Below are 19908 nucleotides of genomic sequence, written 5' to 3' on the forward strand. Positions count from 1 at the left end.
CTGCGCAGATATGTGAATATACGTGTATAAAACTCAAGAAAGAGATGGGCTGCAATTCTCATTGTGGGTGAGATCACTAGGGAGAGAGGATGATGGAGTGAGAAAAAGCCAGGGATAGAACCTGGAAAACCATGACATTTAAGGAGGAAGATGAAGAGTCCAAAATAGACACATCAAGGAGGGACTAGAGAGATTGAAGCAAAGCAGGAGAAAAATGATGTCCTAGAAACCAAGGAAGAAGATAGATGAAAGAAAGAACAGAACATGCCCAAGGAAAGACAAAGCATATTTACCAAATTTCTACATAGAACACATGAGGTACAACCGAAAAAGCGAGTCCAAGGACTGAATTGTGTCCCCTCAAAATTGATATGCTGAAGTCTTAACCCCAGTAGCTCAGCATGTGACCATATTTGGAGAGAGGATCTTCACAGTGATAATTAAGTTAAAATGAAGTCATTAGGGTGGGTCCTAATCCAAGAGGATTGGCGTGCTGATAAAGAAGAGAAAATTTAGGGGCGCCTGGGTGGCTCAGTCGGTTAAGCACCTGACTTTGGCTCAGATCATGATCTCACAGTTTGTGGGTTTGAGCCATATGTCAGGCTCTGTGCTGACAGCTCAGAGCCTGGAGCCTGCTTCAGATTCTGTGTCACCCTCTCTCTCTCTCTCTCTCTCTCTCTCTCTCTCTCTCTCTGCCCTTCCCCCACTCATGCTCTGTTTCTCACTGTATCAATAATAAATAAACATTAAAAATTTTTTAAAAATAGAAGACAAAATTTAGAGAAATATGCATAGAAAGAAGATGATATGAAGAGATATGGAGAAGGCGATTTACAAGCCCAAGGAGAGACACCTGGAAGAGACTTGTCTCTCACAGCCCTCAGAAGGGAGCGGTGGTGCTGACACCTTCATTTAAGTCTTCTGCCTTCCAGAACTGTGCGGAAATAAACCTCTGTTGTTTAAGCCACAATTTGTAGTACTTCATTACTACAGCCATAACAAACTAATACACTTGGTAGGTGTGCATAATACCATGGTGAGAAGAGTGCATACAGCCAAAGAAAGAAATAGGGCATAAGTGTTAGAGAGAGGGAGGGAGGAAAAAGGGTTATGTCACCTGAGCTAAGAGAAGGAAACTACTTCACAAAGCAGAGGGTAGTCATAGTGTCAAATTCTGCAGAAAGGTGAAGTAGGAGAATGACTGAAAATGTCAGTCCAGAGGCCCTTGGTGACCTTCGCCGAGATCTCCTACTTGAGTAGAGGGAGTAAATCGTAGAGAGCTGAGAATACAGAGACAGAACAGAGACCACTCCTGCAAAACATCTGGCAATGAAAGGAGACCTCCTCTCTGGATCAAAACTCACCTCTGCTGTCCATAACAGCCACATGGAAACAACCTAGAGTCCAGACAGCCAGACCTGGAGTTTTCCTTCCTCTACTATAATAGCTAAACACAGGAGAGAAAAGCAGATACAGGTATGTCCTTTTCCACCCAAACTGGCTTGGGAAGGATTTCAGGAAGAAAAGGATTTTTGTAGCTATTATTTTGCAAATTAGATTTTTAAAAAAAATTTTTTAACGTTTTATTTATTTTTGATATAGAGAGAGACAGAGCATGAGAAGGGGAGGTGCAGAGAGAAAAGGAGACACAGAACTGGAAAAAGACTCCAGGTTCTGAGCTAGCTGTTAGCACAGAGCCTGACGCAGGGCTCGAACCCACGAACATGAGATCTGACCTGAGCCGAAGTTGGAGGCTTAACCGACTGAGCCACCCAGGTGCCCCAACAAATTAGATTTTTTTAATGTTTATTTTTTTGAGAGACAGTGAGAGACAGAGCACAAGCAGGGGAGGGGTGGAGAGAGGGGGACACAGAATCCAAAGCAGGCTCCAGGCTCTGAGCCATAGGCACAGAACCGGACATGGGGCTTGAACTCAGAAACTGCAAAATCATGACCTGAGCCAGAATTGGAGGCTTAGCTGACTGAGCCACCCAGGTGCCCCACAAATTAGATTTTTATTACTGACACAGATTCCATTCTGTTTTGTAAAGCCATAAGGAAGTTGTTTTTTGAGACTTCTCAGAGATGAAGACTGTGGTGAATCTGATGATATAAAGAGGACAAGCATGAGTGGAATTCTGGGGATTACTTATAATTTAAGCAGAAAAATATATTAGAATTGGAATAAAGAAGTATTAAAGCATCTTTTTGAAAGTTCTGAAGTCAATGGGATGCCTGGGTGGCTCATTTGATTAAATGAACAACTCTTAATTTTGGTTGAGGTTTGTGGGTTTGAGCTCTGTATCAGGCTCTACCCAGGTGCAGACAATGTGGAGCCTGCTTGGGTTCTCTCTCTCTCTCTCTCTCTCTCTCTCTCTCTCTCTCTCTCTCTCTGCCCCTCCTGTACATTCATTAAATAAACTAATTAATCAATATTAGCCAGAAACTAACCATGGGGTAAAACCTAAAAATGTACCCAAAAGATAAACCTAGATCATCACCTTCATCCTTACAACTATTTTCAACCAACTAAACAATAAATCTTTATCAGGAACCTGACTGTCTTAAGGAACTGTGTAGAATACAGAAAAAAATAGCCAACGTGTAATCTTTATAGTGTAATTAGGAAGAGAAACGAACAATTATAAAATGACAAAAAGTAATCAAATGCAGTTAATAATTAAGCAATTTTAAAAAATAAATACAAATGACAAACAATTGTTCATTTCAGTACATATTAAATGCAAATTCAAGTTCCAATGAGATATTTTCATTTATCAGATTAAACAATAAACAATCCAGTTAGAAAATGGGAAAAAGATATAAAAAGACATTTTCTCCCAGAGGAGACATGAATGACAAGTAAGCACATGAAAATATGTTCAACATCATTGGCCATTATGAAAATGAAAATTAAACCCACAGTGAGATATCACTACAGACCTATCAGAATGGCTAAAAAAAAAATGGTAACATCACTCTGGCAGTATGCAGAGAAACTGGATCACCCATATTTTGCTGTTGGTATTGTAAAATGGTGCCACCACTCTGGAAAGCAGCTTGAAAGTTTCTTGCAAAACTAAACATACACTTACCATATAACCCAGCAGTTGCATTCTTGGACATTTATCCCAAAGAAATGAAAAACCTATATTCCCACAAAAACCAGTACATGAATATTCATACCAGATTTATTCATAGTAGTTAAAAACTGGGGGGAAAATATCCTTCACTGAGTGAATGGTTAAACAAACTGTGGCATATATATATATATATATATATATATATATATATATATATATATATACCATGGAATACTATTCAGCAATAAAAGGAAAGAACGGTTGATACCCTCAGAAACTTGGATAAGTCTCCAGAGAATTATGCTATGTGAATATGCCAATCCCAAAATGTTACATATCATATGATTCAATTTTTATGTCATTCTTTAAATAAAATCATAAAGACGAAAGCAGATTGGTGGTTGCCATGGTTACACATGGTGGAGAAAGGAGGTGGTACACAGCTGCAAAGGGATAGCACAAAGGAGCCTTGTGGTAATGGAATATTTCCTTGTACATGGATGACAGTTTTTACATAAATTTACAAACATGATAGAGTTTCATAGAACTGTACACAAATGAAAGCACATAAAACATAAAGCTGGTGAAATCTAAGTACACTCTGTGGGTTATACCAATGTCAATTGCCCAGTTTTAACTGTTGTACGGCAGCTAGACAAGATGTTACCACTGGGGGAAAGCGGGTGAAGGGTACACAAGACCTCCTTATACAGTTCTATCAACTTCCTTTGAAGCTTTAATTATTTCAAAACAAAACAATTAAAAAATAATTTAAAGATACAACTCAATATCCAAAAAACAAATAATCCAATTAAAAAATGAGCAGAAGACATGAACAGACATTTCTCCAAAGATGTACAAATAGCCAACAGACACATGAAAAGATGCTCAACATCACTCATCATCAGGGAAATGCAAATCAAAACTATAATGAAATATCACCTCACATCTGACAGAGTGGCTACAATCAAAAACACAAGAGGTTCCTCAGAAAGTTAAAAATAGAAATGCCCTATGATTCAGTAATCACAGTACTGGTACTAATTCAAAGGGATACATGTGTCCCTGTGTTTATTGCAGCATTATTTATAATAGTCAAATTATGGAAGCAGTCCAAGTGCCCATTGGTAGATGAATGGATAAAGATGTATATACATATTCAGTGGAATATTATTCAGCCATGAAAAAGAATTAAATCTTGCCATTTGCAACATGGATGGAGCAAGTGAATATAATGCTAAGTGAAGTAAGTCAGAGAAAGATAAATACCATATGATGTCATTCATATGCAGAATTTAAGAAACAAAACAACTGATCAAAGTTAAAAAAGAGAGGCAAACCAAGAAACAGATTTTTATCTACAGAGAACAAGCTGATGGTTATCAGAGGGGAATTGGTTGGGGAGTTGGATGGAATAGGTGAAGAGGATTAGGAGTACACTTAGCATGATGAGCACTGAGTAATGTATAGAATTGTTGAATCACTATAGTGTATACTTGAAACTAATACTGAACATTCACAATACTGGAATTAAAATTAAAAACAATTTTAAAAAGCAATGGAATAAACCCAAAATGTTCATCACTGAATATTAAATAAATACTAATCAAATACCAATGAGGTATTTTTATTTATCAAATTAACAATTTATGTTTTGCTGCGGTGGGGATAATAATGCTAATGAGTATACGAGAAGAATGATACTTTCATATACTATTGATTGTGGGATATGAATGGCTATAACTTTTCCGGAAAACAATTTGTCAGCTGTAAGAAGCTTAAGAATGCTTAAAAACATCCATTCTGGCCAACTGCTTATTTCTCTATGTTCTTAGTAATTTCTCAGTTCATTCAGCACCTTTGTTTCAGGCCCTGGACAACATACTAGATATACACCAAAATGAGAGACATGATTTCTCAAAGAACTCAGTTTAGTGGTAAATATATCAAATATGATGAATTTTTTTTAAAATATCAGTAAAATGTGTGAGGTTCTATATGAGAACAAAGGTAACTGCTTAGTCTTGGATAAGTGCCAGAGTTTTCAGTCACTCTGTCTGGTGTCAAGTTATAAGTAGTTAATAAATAGTTCTCTGTTTACTAGTCATGTCACCTTGGGGAAGCTATCTAGTTCCCTGAACTTCAGTGCCCTCATCTATAAAATGTGGCTATGAGTACTTACCAATGCTATGAGACTTGTAGGAATTTATAGTGGATATGAAGTCTCATGGAAATAAAATGTTTTAGTCTTCAAATTTTTTCTTTAAAATCTATTTTCTATATTTTAAATTGTCTTAAATTTCTTTAGCTCTGCCTTTTCTGACTTAGTTCTAGCAAATGAATTTTTTTAAGCTTGTTTATTTTTTTATTTTATTTTATTTTAAAAAATTTTTAATGTTTATTTATTTTTGAGGGACAGAGTAAGAGTACAAGCAGGGAAGGGGAGGAGAGAGGAGACAGAGAATCTGAAGGAGGCTCCAGGCTCTGAGCTGTCAGCAGAGAGCCCAATGTGGGGCTTGAACTCACGAACTGTGAGATCATGACCTGAGCTGAAATCGGACGCTCAACTGAGCCACACAGGCGCCCCTATTTATTTATTTTAAGAGAGAGAGAGAGAGAGAGAGCAGGGGAGGGGCAGAGAGTGAAGGAGAGAGAGAACCCCAAGCAGGCTCCTCACTGCCAGCACAGAGCCTGACGTGGGGCTCAAACTCATGAAGCATGAGATCATGACCTGAGCTGAAACCAAGAGTTTGACGCTTAACTGACTGAGCCCCCTAGGTGCCCCATAGTAAATGGATTCTTACCTAAAACCCAGAAGTCACTAGAGTAAACCTCTAATTATAGATAAGAGGAGGGCAGGCTCCAGGCAAGTGAATAAGGTGAAAGTCAAATAAAGCCACTTAAAATATATTTTATGTAAGATGGATGCCAAAAACATTAAAATAAAATCCTGCCCTATAATTGGTAATTATGTGTATCTTCATGAAACTATGAAGCTCCCTTTTTAGCCTTCTGAATTTCAAATATGGTACATCTGGTAATGTCTGCTCTTAATTTATAAAGACTTGTTTGCCTATTAGTCATCCTGGGTAACATATTCAAATTTGCACTTCTAATTCTAGAAGATACGTAAACTACCACTTTTGCTTATTATGAAAATGTTTATTCCTCTTCTGCAAGAATTTCACCTTTAAAGATATAGATAAATAATATGAGACATGGAAAAGATTTATGCTCACAAATGTTTATCATAGCATTATTTAATATAATGAAAAATAAGAATCAACCTGAATTTTTCATAGTAAATTAAAAGTTAAATTGTTGATGATGATGATGTGTGTGTGTGTGTGTGTGTTGATGACTTTTTAATGACAGAGGAAACATAAAGCTATGGAATTATAAGGAAAATAATGCATAGAAACAACATAGCAAGCAAGTATGTCAAAACAGTCATAGTGGTTACCTCTAGATTGGGAGGATTCTAGAAACAGGTTTTTTTATTCCTTTGAAACTGCTAAATTTATGGTGAATTTATATTGCCCTGCTAAGCAGGACAAAATCAAGATAAAAAGCAACTTAGTAGTGAGGTACAGTCTCTAAGTCAGGAAGGGCAAACACAAAAGGCCTATAAAGATCCTCAGATAATAGAATGTGATGCAGGCCTATAGTTTATTGTACCCTCATGGTGCCTGAATGGTGGAAGCTTCATTACACAAAGAGATGAGCCCCATCTTTTTGTCTGTTTGTTTTAAAATTTTTTAATGTTTATTTTTGAGAAAGAGAGAAGGGGCAGAGAGAGAGGGAGACACAGAATCCAAAGCAGCATTCAGGCTCTGAGCTGTCAGCACAGAGTCCAACCCGGGGCTTGAACTCCAGAACTGTGGGATCATGACCTGAGCTAAAGTTGGACGCTTAACTGACTGAGCCACCCAGGTGCCCCTCAGATGAGCCCCATCTTGAGCAATGCTGCTGGTCCCCACTCTGTTGTCATGTGTGCCAAAGTGTGGTCCAGTACACCCTAATCTCATTTTTTTGAGAAAAGTTAGGGAGATAGACTTATATATGAAATCTCCTGTCTTCTATGTAATGCCTCAATATCTGGAGGGGCTGCCTTGGTTCAGGCCAGTTTTGATTTCTTATCTCTAGTGCAACAGAGGTTCAGAGGAGTGTGAGAACACTGGATGGAGAGATTTCAGAATATATTAAATTCCAGGCTGTAGTGAATCAGGGCTAGAAAAGAGGGTACTGGGACTATTTATTAACTCATTCAATAAAGTTTTACTTAATACTGAGAAAATGAAGATGAATCACACAGAGATCCTATTTAGTGGCTACAAAGGGAGGTTTCATTATAGCTAGCATTTCTTACCACATGGCAGGCATCATGGCATATTCTATGATATCGTATATTTATTTCATTTAATCCTTACAACTCCAGGAGATAGGTACTCCCTATTTTCCACAACTGAAAACTAAATTTTAGAGATGTTAAATAACTTGTTCAGGTCACATAGCTGAGGCAGAGCAAGGATTCCAGCCCCCAGTCTAATTCTAGACCAAAGCTCTGAACAGCATTATGGGAGCATATGTTATGGGAGATCGGGGAGGATGAGATTACTCTTAGAAGCAAGACAGATTTGTGGATAGAAATATTTGTGCTTGGAGAAAACTGTGTTGCGACAGGGTCCAAAACAAGCTCTGGCAAACAAGTAATAAAGGTAAGAACTAGGCAGCAAGTGGTCTGAGGCAGAAGTTGAAAATTTAAAGATTGGTAGACCAAAAATAGCATATTGATAGACAGTAATCTTTAAAAATTAAAAAAAAACCTTTATAACTAGTTTCCAATACTTTAAAAATCTGGAGAATTCACATAAATTTGGATTTCCAGCTCCTCTGAGAAATCAGGATACCCGGTAACAATGGGCCCACATTCCCATATGGTAACAACATGTGAATCTGGAAGAGGCTGCTTAACTTCCAAGGGGGTAAAAGCTCTCCTTTTCCTGCATGGCCTACTTTGCTCATTTATTTACACTACCTGCTAAGACCACATAGGTACTTGAGTCTAAAAGCCTTGGCCTACATAGTGAGGCATCAGCAGGTGGGAAGGAATAACCCAATGAAATGAAGACAAGTGAGAGCTGGGAGTTACAGAAGCTAGGGATGTTTGAAAATATGAACCCAGCAAGATACTTCCCCCAAGGCACCAGATTTGAAGGCAGTAACCATTTACAACCCTTCCCTCTGCCTGGGCTGGAAGTGGTCCCAAGATTTTTGCTTGCAGGTTAGAAGGGAAGTAGATTGGTAGATAAGGGGGAACTTTATTGAGGTCTCAGTGGAGAAGGTGGGAATGTGAGGGACATGGAGAATTGAGACAGCAGGGAGTAAAAATCTAATATGCCTATCAATGGCTCACCCAAGATTCTGTTTTCAGGAGGATGCTCTGGCTTGTTAAGTCTTCATGGTCACCAGGAAAAAAAGAAAAAGAGAAAAACAAACCCAGACTCAGTCTCTTTAATGCCTCTAGTGTTTTCACACAGGCAGAGTGATCCTTTTACACACACTTAGGTATAGATGTGAGGGCCCCATTCAGTTCTAGGGGACCTTAGGAAAAACATTTACTTGATTGAAGCAATTTGGGGCAGGTTACTTACTTCTCCAAGCCTGTTTATTCATCTGTTAGGTTTAATGGTTTCCAATTTTTAGAGGGTAAGGATTAGGTGAGTGAATGGAGGAACATGAAGTGCATGGGGGCAGGAAGGAAGAAGTGATTGCTGTGATGAGCAGGGATGGGGCTAGGAACCTCACATAGGTGTAGTCCCTGAATCTTTATAATGACTATGTAAATTAGGTATTATTTTCCCCTACCGAAAAAAAAAATGAGGAAATTGAGGTTTGGAGAGCTTAGTATCTTACTCAAGGTTGCATAATTAGTAAAAGGTAGAGTGGAGAGCCTCACTTAAAAAGAGTCAAACCACACCAAAAAAGTACGCTGACATCTATCTGACATTTTAATGATAGTTATATAGCATAACCAGCTAGAAGTTAAAACAGATTCAATTCTATATCCTGCTAAAACTTGAGGTCATCAACTGTGTGTCCCTAGGCAAGTAGCCTAACTTCTTTGAGACTGAGTTTCCTCATCTGTAAAACTTCCTACATTTATTGTAGAGATTAAATGCACTTAAAGTACTTAGCAGAATACCTAGCTTATAAGTGATCAGTTAACAGATATTAACTTTAATTATGTTTACTGGACCTTTTACTGCACTAAGTATCAGGAATTAAAGGGAATTAAACATGTTCCCTGCTCTTGTGGAAGTCAGGACAGAACATCTATATAAGCAGGGAAATTTTAATACAATGAGGAAATTGTTATAATGAAAGAATAAATTATGTAATTTGGGAGGGAGAAAGATACAGATATAGTGGAAAGGGAGGGAAGAATGATAGGGAAGTTTCCAGCTGTGAACTATAGAGTGATCTGGATCTCAGTGGAACAGTGGATGGAGTTCTCATACAGAAAGAGCAGGAAAGGTATGCCAGGCAGAAGGAATAGCTTATGCAAAGGCAACGAAGGCAAAAAGTCCTGAAAGGTCTAGGTGTGTCAAGGGTCAGTGAACAGTTATGTGCACTGACTGATAAAAGCAGAAGAGAAAAGTTCAATTCAGGCTCTGAAGGCCTTTCTGTGTCTTGCTAAGAAGTATGACCACTAGTCCATGAGGAGAAAGAAGCAAGTCTTCACAGCAAGGAAGTCAAATTGCGTAGTCAGATTGCTTTTGGTGAAAGACAATGATAGGGTAAATGATAGTGAAAGGGATCCAGCCAGGAGGCTGTTGCAGTAGTCCAGACAAGAGGTGACAGAGACCCCAAAACTGGCCACCAATGAAATGGAAGTGGGTGGTGAGGAAGAGAAAGTGACGGATGACATAAACATAATGTGTGAAGTCCATGGTATGAAAATGGCTTGGTCATCCCACAGTCATCCCAAAGGACCAAAACAAAAACACAGAAAACCTCTTTTAAAAATAATCTCTTTTGTTTGTATGCAAATAGGCCATGCATAGTGAAAATGCAACTCAAGTATGATGACAAATACAATATTTTGTCTTCAGTCCTTGAATCGCAAAGATCGAATTGGTTTACAAATGCTGTCTTTCTTAAGAATTCCAACTCCTCACATTAAAACTGTAGTCAACAAGTACAAGGTTTATTTGAGATCATTTCCCATCTTAAACCAGATTTGAGGAAAGCTATTTAAGGCACTTTTCCAAAGAGGCCATCCTTTATTCACATTGTGGAAAAGTAGGAAAATGACATCTTATCTTACTGGAAATTTTGTTGTTCTTCTTCTGCAGGATGCTAGTTTACTTATTTTATAGATTTAGAAATTTATTAGCACTTTGTGTTTATCTTCAGTATTTAGAATTATTCAAGAAATATCAAGGGGATATGAATTTATTAATAAAAGGTTTAATATCATTTGTAAAATTGTATGTTTATTTTTTATGTAATTTATCTTTATTTTTTTATTTTTAAAATATAATTTATTGTCAAGTTAGCTTAACATATTGTCAAGTTAACATATACAATATGCTCTGGGCTTCAGGAGTAGATTTCCATGATTCACCACTTACATACAACACCCAGTGCTCATCCCAACAAATGCCCTCCTCAGTGCCCATCACCCTTTGTCCCCTCTTCCCTGCCTCCCCATCAACCCTCAGTTTGTTCTTTGTATTTAAGAGTCTCTTATGGTTTGCCTCCCTCTCTGTTTGAAACTATTTTTATTCCCCTACACTTCCCCCCTGGTCTTCTGTTAAGATTCTCACATTCCACATGTGAGTGAAACATATGACATCTGTCTTTCTATGACTAACTTATTTCACTCAGCATAATACCCTCCAGTTTCATTCACATTTTGCAAATGGCAAGTTTCATTCTTTTTCATAGCCAAGTAGTACTCCATTGTATGAAAAACAAATATCCAGTGAAGGAAAGGGCAGAAGGCATGGATAGACACTTTCCCAAAGAAGACATCCAAATGGCCAACAGACACATGAAAAGATGCTCAACATCATTCATCATCAGAGAAATACAAATCAAAACCATTGAGATATTACCCCACATGGATCAGAGTGGCTAAAATTAACAACTCAGGCAACAACAGATGTTGGTGAGGATGTGAGAAACGGGAACCCTCTTGCACTGTTGGTGGGAATGCAAACTGGTGCAGCTGCTCTGGAAAAGTGTGGATGTTTCTCAAATTAAAAGCAGAACTACTCTATAACCCACAATAGTACCACTAGGAATTTATCTAAAGGATACAGGAGTGCTGATTCATAGAAACATATGTATCCCAATGTTTAAAGCAGCGCTATCAACAATAGCCAAATTATGGGAGAGGCCCAAATGTCCATCATTAACAAATGGATGTGGAAAATTTCTTTTAAATAGCAACATGTCTAAGTAGTGGTAGACCTTTAGAATCTTCCAGAGAAGGCATGTCAAGGGAGCTGCAAAATTATACCTCGATGGTTCTGTACCACCAACTTGAAAATTGCAAATCCAAGTTGATAAGTACATATTTTAAGGGTTCCCAAAAGTCTTATGTTTGTTGCTTTTGGTTACAAAGATGCCACAGGGAAGTGAGCCTTTGCGTGTGCAATGCCCCCTCCTTTGACCCTGTTGTGAAATGGAAGCTTTAAAAATCCAGTGGTTTTTGTTTTTTGGGTTTTTTTTTAACGAGTTTAGTCATATTGGCTGTGTTCTATATGCCTTAATCTATTTTATTTTACTTTGTAGAGCACATTTTATTTATGCTCTGATATAAATATTTTGCATAAAAAGGTGCTTTCACAGATCATGCTTCCCTAAATTTGAAATATGCTGCCATTTGTTAAAATGTGTTAGTTTTGTTATGTATTATATTCCCTCCTCTGCACAAATAGGAAAAAGCATATGGACTTTACTCTTTAAGCAACTTTTATACTTAGAATATTACCTCATTTTATTTCTTCTAACTAAAGTTTAAAGGAAATGGCAAATGTCAGGTGCTTTGTGAAAGAGACGACAATTTCTCAGAATGCATAAGGGCATATCCTTAAGCAAATGGGCCACTTTAAATTCAGAGATCAAAATCTTTGAATTTGGGTTTAATGTCTAGGTAACACTAAAGATTGAAACAATATGTTTGGAATCATATATTTACTTTGTTGAATTCTGAGAAGTGCCATCACTGACATTGGTAGTTTATTGGTATCAATTTTTTAAACTTGCTGCTGTATGTATTTCATTCATCTTGGAAAGATTTTACGTAGTTTTGTTATTTGTTAACTAATAGGCCATCTTTTGTATAAATTTTCAGAAATCCTGATATTCTAAGATTGTATCGTAAACATTACTAAATAGCTAATATATAGAATTATCAAATTAGAAGTTAAGTATCACTTTTGTCTACCCTTCTCTCAGAGTGAGTCCTCTACTATGCCATCCGTGACGGAATGGTCATGCAGAAACAGTGACCACTTACAATCTGAACCGAAGGAGAACCAATATTTCTTAGAGGAGCCTATTCCTGAGTCAGAGGGCCTGGGGAAATTTTTCTTAATTGTGACCTATACAACCTAATTAGTACCTACCACATGCTCTTAAGGTGTTATTTAATCATTAGTAACTGAAGCTGTTTATGTTGAGAATCACTTGGTGGCAGGTCCCTTGACACTACCAGATTGGTATAGGTCTCCTATACTTACCTTCAGGCTTTTGCAGAGCAGGTACCCTCTGCTTTTCCTCATCTTGTATCCCAGGACCACCCCAAGTCCTATACTCAATTAGGGCTGGTTAAGCATTTGTTGAATGAATGAAGGCAAATTAAGAAGTAGAAATCACAAATGGTGCAATTACATCAGTGGATTTTAAAGTATTATTCAAAAGTGGGAAATACCGTTTAGATACAAAGATTGGTGGAAACAAAGGTAAAGCATAAAAATATGTGCATTTGTGTTTCTCTAGAGTCTATAGTTATTACTAGCTTCCATGGGCACTCTGGAACCACTCCTAAAGCTCTGCCCAGTCCCTTTTATGAAGTGTCTACACACATGGCCAGTGGGAGGAGGGCTCCGGATGTGGGCTTGCTGCTATAATCCTGATCTCCAGTGTCCAAGGGGGTGAACTGTGAGTTCCTCAGTTCCCCACGCTGTAGTGCTTCTCTGGCTTGGCCTTGTTTCCTGATCTGTGGTCCAGTTCCTCATTAGTCCCCGGGCCCTGTCCCCCAGTGATGGGCCTTATTTCACAGGGACAAACAATGAAGTATCTCCACTCCCCACGCTGTAGATATCACACTTCCCAGAAACTCATGATTCTGGCTGTCCTACAGCATGCCTCCACCCCACTCTGTCGTGTTTCCACCAGACCACTGACCACTGACCACTCTCAGACCCTGGGTTTGGGATAGCCGGCTCCCTGCTAGCTGGGGTTGCTGTCCTTAGCCTGAGCTCTACACAGCACCACATTCCTCATCTTCCCCACTTGCCCATACGGCTAAAGTAACAGATCATGTAAAGGCCACATCCATTCCAGGTACAACAGTACTTCTTTTTCTAAAATGTGCACATCCTGATACTTAGCCTTTTGACTTTTTCCTTACCTTACCTTTTACAACATGAGAATGTAATTTTCAATCCAAATAAATTTTATTGCTGAAGTTTGGGTATGTTTTTTTAAGCCACCATTTGGTTTTGAGAGAAAGTGCAGACAAGGATCTAAAATAGAATTTTGTAAATAACTGTTGGTGTCCTTTGCCTTTCTGACTTCTCCTTACAGGACATCTAGGCAAAAGTGTGTCACTGAGTCCTAGTTTCTGTGTTCAGAAGTTGATCGAATATAAATCAAGAAACAATATACATTCTCTCTTTCTTAACATGCATGAATGATGATTATGAATTTGCATCATGAGAAAGTGAAAAAAATAAGATACGTCAGGGCAGCCAGGGAGACCAAACAAACCAACCCAGTACTAGAGAGGAGCATGCAGTGGAGGTTGTAAAAGTGTCTCTCGTTACTTTGGTGACCCTCTTATAGGATATAAATATGGAGGCTGTAAAACTTTGGCTCAAAGAAAAAGATTCAACCTCCAATGCTTAACTATAAGAAATTGCTTTTAAGTGTAGGTCAACATTGTATCTCCCCCTCAAAGAAAAAAGAAGCTTACTACATTTCTAAGAATGTTCCTCCAGAAACCTGGAACTGAAAGCTATTTTTTTTTATTGATCTGGCCCTTAGAAAACAATGGGACTTTTTAATATACCCGTGGAACTGACATAAAATCTGTGATTGAACACCAGAAAGATGCAGAAAATGTCAAAATAGAGGGCAGAAATAAAAAACTAGAGATGTTTCGCAGCAATGTCTTACGTATGGCATTTGGTTAAAAGTATGCAACATGGAGAAGCGAACCTCTCAACTGTGAAATTGATGCTAATTTTCTTACCCACTGGGTAGAAGCCCTCTAAAATGTCATGTCATTAACTTAGTTGCTTTACCAGGAATCAGTGCTTGTGTGCTGTGTGTGTATGTTTTTAATTAATAGACTGTTTTTATAACAGGTTTAAATTTACAGAAAAATTGAGCAGACTGTATAGAGAATTCCCATGACCCTCTCCCCTGCACACTGTTTTCATCTATTATTATGATCTTGCATTGGTATGGTATATTTGTTAATGAACCAATATTGTTCATTAAAACTCATACTTTATATTAAGTTCCTCTCTTTAGGTTCTACAGTTCTATGGCTTTTGACAAATTTATAACATCTATACACCATTAATTACAGTATCATGCAGAAAGTTTCGCCGCCCTAAAAATCCCCTGTGCTCCTCTGTTCATCCCTCTTCACATCCTCTGGCAACCACTGACCTTTTTACTGTCTCAGTGTTTTTGTATTTTACAGAATGCCATCTAGGTGGAAGCATACAGTATGCATGTAGCTTTTTGAGGTTGGTTTCTTTTATTAAGCAACATGCATTTAAAGTCTGTCCATGTCTTTTCATGGGTTGATAGCTCATTTCTATTTACCACTGAATAATATTCCATTGTATGGATGTACCATAGTTTGTCTATCTATTCACTTATTGAAGGCTATCTTAGCTGCTTCCACTTGGGACAATCATGAATAAAGCTGCAATAAATATGCATGTACGTTTATGTATAGCAAATGAATAAGTAGCTGGAACTGGAAAATTCAGCTAAGTGTTTGATCTTTCCAAATGCCCACAAGTTTCTAGCTTTGCCCCTCCACCCCCAGAGTAGATCCTAACTATGTGGTCCCTGGGGAATATCTCCTCCCCCAACCCAGCTACCATTTATAGCCACTCTCCTCCTGCTGCTTTTTCATGTAGCCTTGGCCTCCTCAGACGTGAGAACATCTGGGAGTGAGGCATGGAGGAAGCAGCCCAACACAGAAAGCAGCTTTCTGAGGTTACTGGTAACTTCCTCCTCACTAAACACAAGGAACTGATTTTCCTCAATTTGCTTAACCTCATCTCAGCATTTGATACTGTTGACCACCATCATTGCTGAACCCTGTCCATCCTTGGCTCTAATGATCCTTGGGTAGGCCTCATTATCAAATTTTTGAGTGGCACAGGCTTGGAGAGAAGACTAGTGCAATGAAAGACATATATAGGATTCAGAGTAGTTTTGATTGGCTGAACACTGACATACAAATAAGATGGGGACCAGGAGGTGGTGATCCGACATGACATTTGAAAAAAAAAGTCGCAGTCTGCCACTCCAATACAACTTTTACAGGCTAATTTGATCTCTGATTCATTAATGAAAGTGATCTTGTCACTATACATTTTATTCTATAAGCCATTTATGCAAAGAGGGATGCTGACAAATTGAGGGAGACAAGTGCCAGTTGGAGAACCACCAAGCTGGTTAGGGTTCTAGAGACCACATCATATGAGGAACAATTGAGGACACTGATTGTATATAGCTGAGGAAAAGACTATTAAGGAAACTTACGATATATCTCTGCTTTCAATTATTTGGAGGGTTCTATGTGAGGGGGTAAAAAAATATATATATTACCAGTTTTAGAAAACAGGACAGGGACAACAAGATGGTACATATGGGGCTGGGAAGTGAGTGGTGGGAGATTTGGGATTATTATGAAGAAGACCTTTTTCTCATAACTGTCTTATCAGGTAGTGAGTTTTCAAACATAAGTGAGAAAGCAAAGACTGGACATTCATCTATTAGAGATAACACTGAGAGGAGTCCGTGCTTCAGTGAGAGACAAATGACTTCTGAGGTCCCTGAGAAAACCTTGCAACACTAATTAACTCATAAAGTAAGAGAATTCCATGGCACTGAATTTTCCTTCATTTCTGCTGCCTGACTCATCAATTATGTCCATTAATTCTGTGGTACAGTGCATTGGACCCTGCTCTAAGCAGGACCTGACATAAGGAGATGAGAGAAAGGATATGGAAAAGAGAAAACAATAAAACAACTTTTCTTTCAAGAAAAAGAACCTACCATATGCCAGGATCTGTGTGAGGCACCACATATATGCCCTCCTATTTAATCCTCACAACAAGCTTATGAGATATTTAGTATTACCTGTGTGAGGAAACTAAGGTTCAGAAGTTAAGTGACTTCCTCAAGAACACACAGGTGTTAACTGGTGGAGTCAGAATTTGAACACAGGTTTGAACACACACAGAATTTGAACTCACCCTTTATTTATAGTAAATAATACTGCTCTTTAAAAATTTTAGTATTTATATAGATTCCTTTTAAAATAAACTGTCTAGAAGTAAATCAAGATTAAAATGAGTGTATAAAAAATAATACAGATTTTTACATGGATATGAAGTGGTACTAATAGCTAAAATGACTAAAGTTTGGGCAATACTATTCTAAATTTTTTGATAGCAAGACTTTGAATTTAGCCTATCTGATATTTTGACTGCTCAGTACAAGGAAAAGAAGGAAACTTGAAAACAGAGTGGTATGTAAATTAATTCTCCTGTGCTCTGATACATGGGTATTTTCTTGTATTACAATAAGGAAACTAAATGGACCCTTTCAAATTAAAAAAATATATATGATTGTAAAATCCAGAGGAAAACCCCAGGTGGGGCCTATCCGAATAAAGGATGAAGTTTCCAAGGTATGCACACAGAATGGCTGAGAGGAAGTGAAGACCCTATGAGTCAGGGCCCAAGACCCACGTAGAGCCCTCTGGGTTTGAGAGGCCCTGGATGGAGGGTGAGGAGTTTACAGACCTGTTTTGGGAAGAATGATCATCACCTTTCCAGTGATTAAGGATCAACTTTCTGCAAAGGTCAAAGTCAGAACTGTGAAGTCTGAAAGGAAGACAGGAAAGAACTAACAAAGACTAACTAGCTGCACAGCATGCTCTGTGCCACATGATTTACATGCAGATCCCATTTGTTTTTCAGGACAGTGCAGCCAGGCTGCTGGTCACATTTCCTAGATGAGAAGACTGAAATGGGGAGATGTTCAATAACCCGTCCAGGGCCTAGTGGTCAAGCCAGGATTTGACCTTGTACCACTAGTTCCAAACCCATGCTTTGCTACTTCGCCTGCACCACACGTCCTTGCTTGGGTGCTCTTCTCAACCCAGACAACAAACAGCTTTCCCTTTGCTACTTTGAATTTCTCAAGTCCTGCAGGGTACAGGTAGCCTCCAAGTGAGCAGAGGAGGCATGTTCGCAGGGAGCTGTTGCTCTCCTGAGGGCAAATGCTGCAGGCTCAAAGGCACATAAATCTCCCCCCACCCCCCAACCCCCCGCCCCCTGAGCAGAGGGGCTTTTCAGGGTCTGACTGGATCAGACAAAGAAGCCATACATTTGGATCAGGATTATATGTGTGAAGCCTGTTCCTCACGAAGCACTAGGTTTGGAAAAATCCATTTGGCATTCACACACCTATCACTTTTCTGCTTGTGACTTGTCCCCAGACTCGAGTACCACACACTTCCAGGAATAGGGGCCAAATATTCTAGATTAGGACAATTAGGATTAGATGAGGTTAATCTTAAAATGGGCTGTGTATGTTAATTGGCTTCTAGCAGGATCCATGGAGATATACTCAAATGAATAGCTTGTAGGTGGGAGGGGTGGGGGGAGGGAGGGCATTGAGAAGAGAAACACCCAGTCTCTGGGCTCTGTGGTTGCAGACTTGCCTTGCCAAGCCGGAAACAGTACCTGGTATATGGCTGCCCCATAAAACACTGGTAAACTGAGCTGAACCTTCACCTATGGGCCTCAAAGGCTGCACTCCTGGATCTGTCAGTCTCTGTCATGTTTGTGGCTGGGCTGTCTTTAGGGAATTTCCTCAGGGCTTTACATTCACTCACTCTCCGCCAGTGCATTTGTAGTCATTTTCATCGGTGGAAATGCCCACCTGCCATCAGAAGTTATCTGGAACCAGCCCCTGTCTGTGGTGCTATTTCTTTCTTGTCAGTTCCCCTTTCTGCATTTGAGTTCTAGCCTCAGCCCTGACATTATTTCTTTCTCTACAAAGAGTGTTAGGAAGTTATGGGGAGCTCACAAAGGGTCCTCATCATTTATTCTTAATCCTTTATTTCTGTGTTCCTCGGGAATGTCACCGGGTTTACACATCTGGTCTCTGGGAGCTGCAGAGGATGGGCATTTGTGACAGGTATGTTCTTCTGAAGCTTGTGTGCCTGGGGAGCATGGTGTTAGATAAAGCTGCATCTGGGCCAGATGTTCAGAGGTTGGGCTGGTCGCTGGGAAGGGAATGGGTGAGAAGGATTGTGGAATATGTGCATAAAACTTTTGACCATTAGGCTTGATTCTGAGACTGACTACATTGGAGGTAGGACATTATAGAAATGTGTCTCTTCCAGCCAGATCCTTTGTCTGCTTTGGTGAGCTAACAGGCAGGAAACAGAAGGCACCACTTACCAAACAACCAGCAGCTGCCTTGGTCTCAGGGTGCCGGGAGCTCCAAGGAGCTCTGCTGCAGGAGAAGCTGTCCAAGGATGCCAACCCTGCCTGAGCTCCTTGTGCCAGTGAGAAGTCCAGAGAACTGGGGCAAAACGCACAGCCTCTGCAGTGGTCTCTGCTTTCTTATTTGGCCTTTCTTTTACCCTGTCTCTTTTTTTCCTCTTGTCTCCATTTCTTCTTCCTATCTAAATGTCCCATCACAAGATTGTCTCCTTTTGGTACCAGAGACCAATAGCTCATTTGAAAAGAAAGTCTTAGGTCAAAAAAGAGCCCAGGCAGTGGTTTCTCGTGTTCTGTATACCATGAACATATTTGCATTTTAAATAGGCTTAAAATAGTGCCTCCACTAATAGTTATTTAAGGAGAGACAGGTGAAAATAATTTTTGGCCAAGGGAACTTCCCACTCTTCTCAAATTGTAATAACTAGGGAGATGATCTATTTCTCTGACATGCAACCTCAATCTTGGGACCAAGGCTCTGGACTTCAATGAGTCTAATTATGTGCACAAGCTCACAGTTCTGTATTTCATTTGTTTGCTGTTGCAGGTAGCATTAATACTATTTACATGAGCTATTCTGTGTATAATGGAAGCTTTTTATAAATCTCTGTTCATTAGTGTGTTCTAAATATACTTGAGTGATTATGTCCTGGGTTTTAACAGAGAGCATAAAAGTCATGGTCCTTGTACTCTTGAAGCTTTTAGCTTAGTGGGAAAACAGTATTAACAGCCACACTAAAATGACTATAGAGTAACACTGCTTTGAAGGGAAGGAAATGGCTTTTTGTGATTGTACTCACTTTTTAATAACTATGCAT

General features: G+C 39.0%; 1 protein-coding gene across 2 annotated transcripts in view; it reads left to right on the forward strand.

Annotated features, from left to right (window-relative positions):
* Nucleotides 1–18598: 18598 nt before the first annotated feature.
* CD86 (CD86 molecule) overlaps nucleotides 18599–19908 on the forward strand; it is a 41966-nt gene continuing 40656 nt past the window's right edge. For both annotated transcript variants that reach the window (XR_003908673.1, XM_029939417.1), the window contains exon 1: nucleotides 18599–18782. Coding sequence is in view for 1 of the 2 variants with exons in the window: in XM_029939417.1 (XP_029795277.1) it covers nucleotides 18766–18782 (17 nt within the window). In the remaining variant the exon portion in view is untranslated. The remainder of the gene's footprint in view (nucleotides 18783–19908) is intronic.

The sequence above is a fragment of the Suricata suricatta genome, chromosome 5, assembly GCF_006229205.1.
Source record: "Suricata suricatta isolate VVHF042 chromosome 5, meerkat_22Aug2017_6uvM2_HiC, whole genome shotgun sequence".
Taxonomy (NCBI): domain Eukaryota; kingdom Metazoa; phylum Chordata; class Mammalia; order Carnivora; family Herpestidae; genus Suricata; species Suricata suricatta.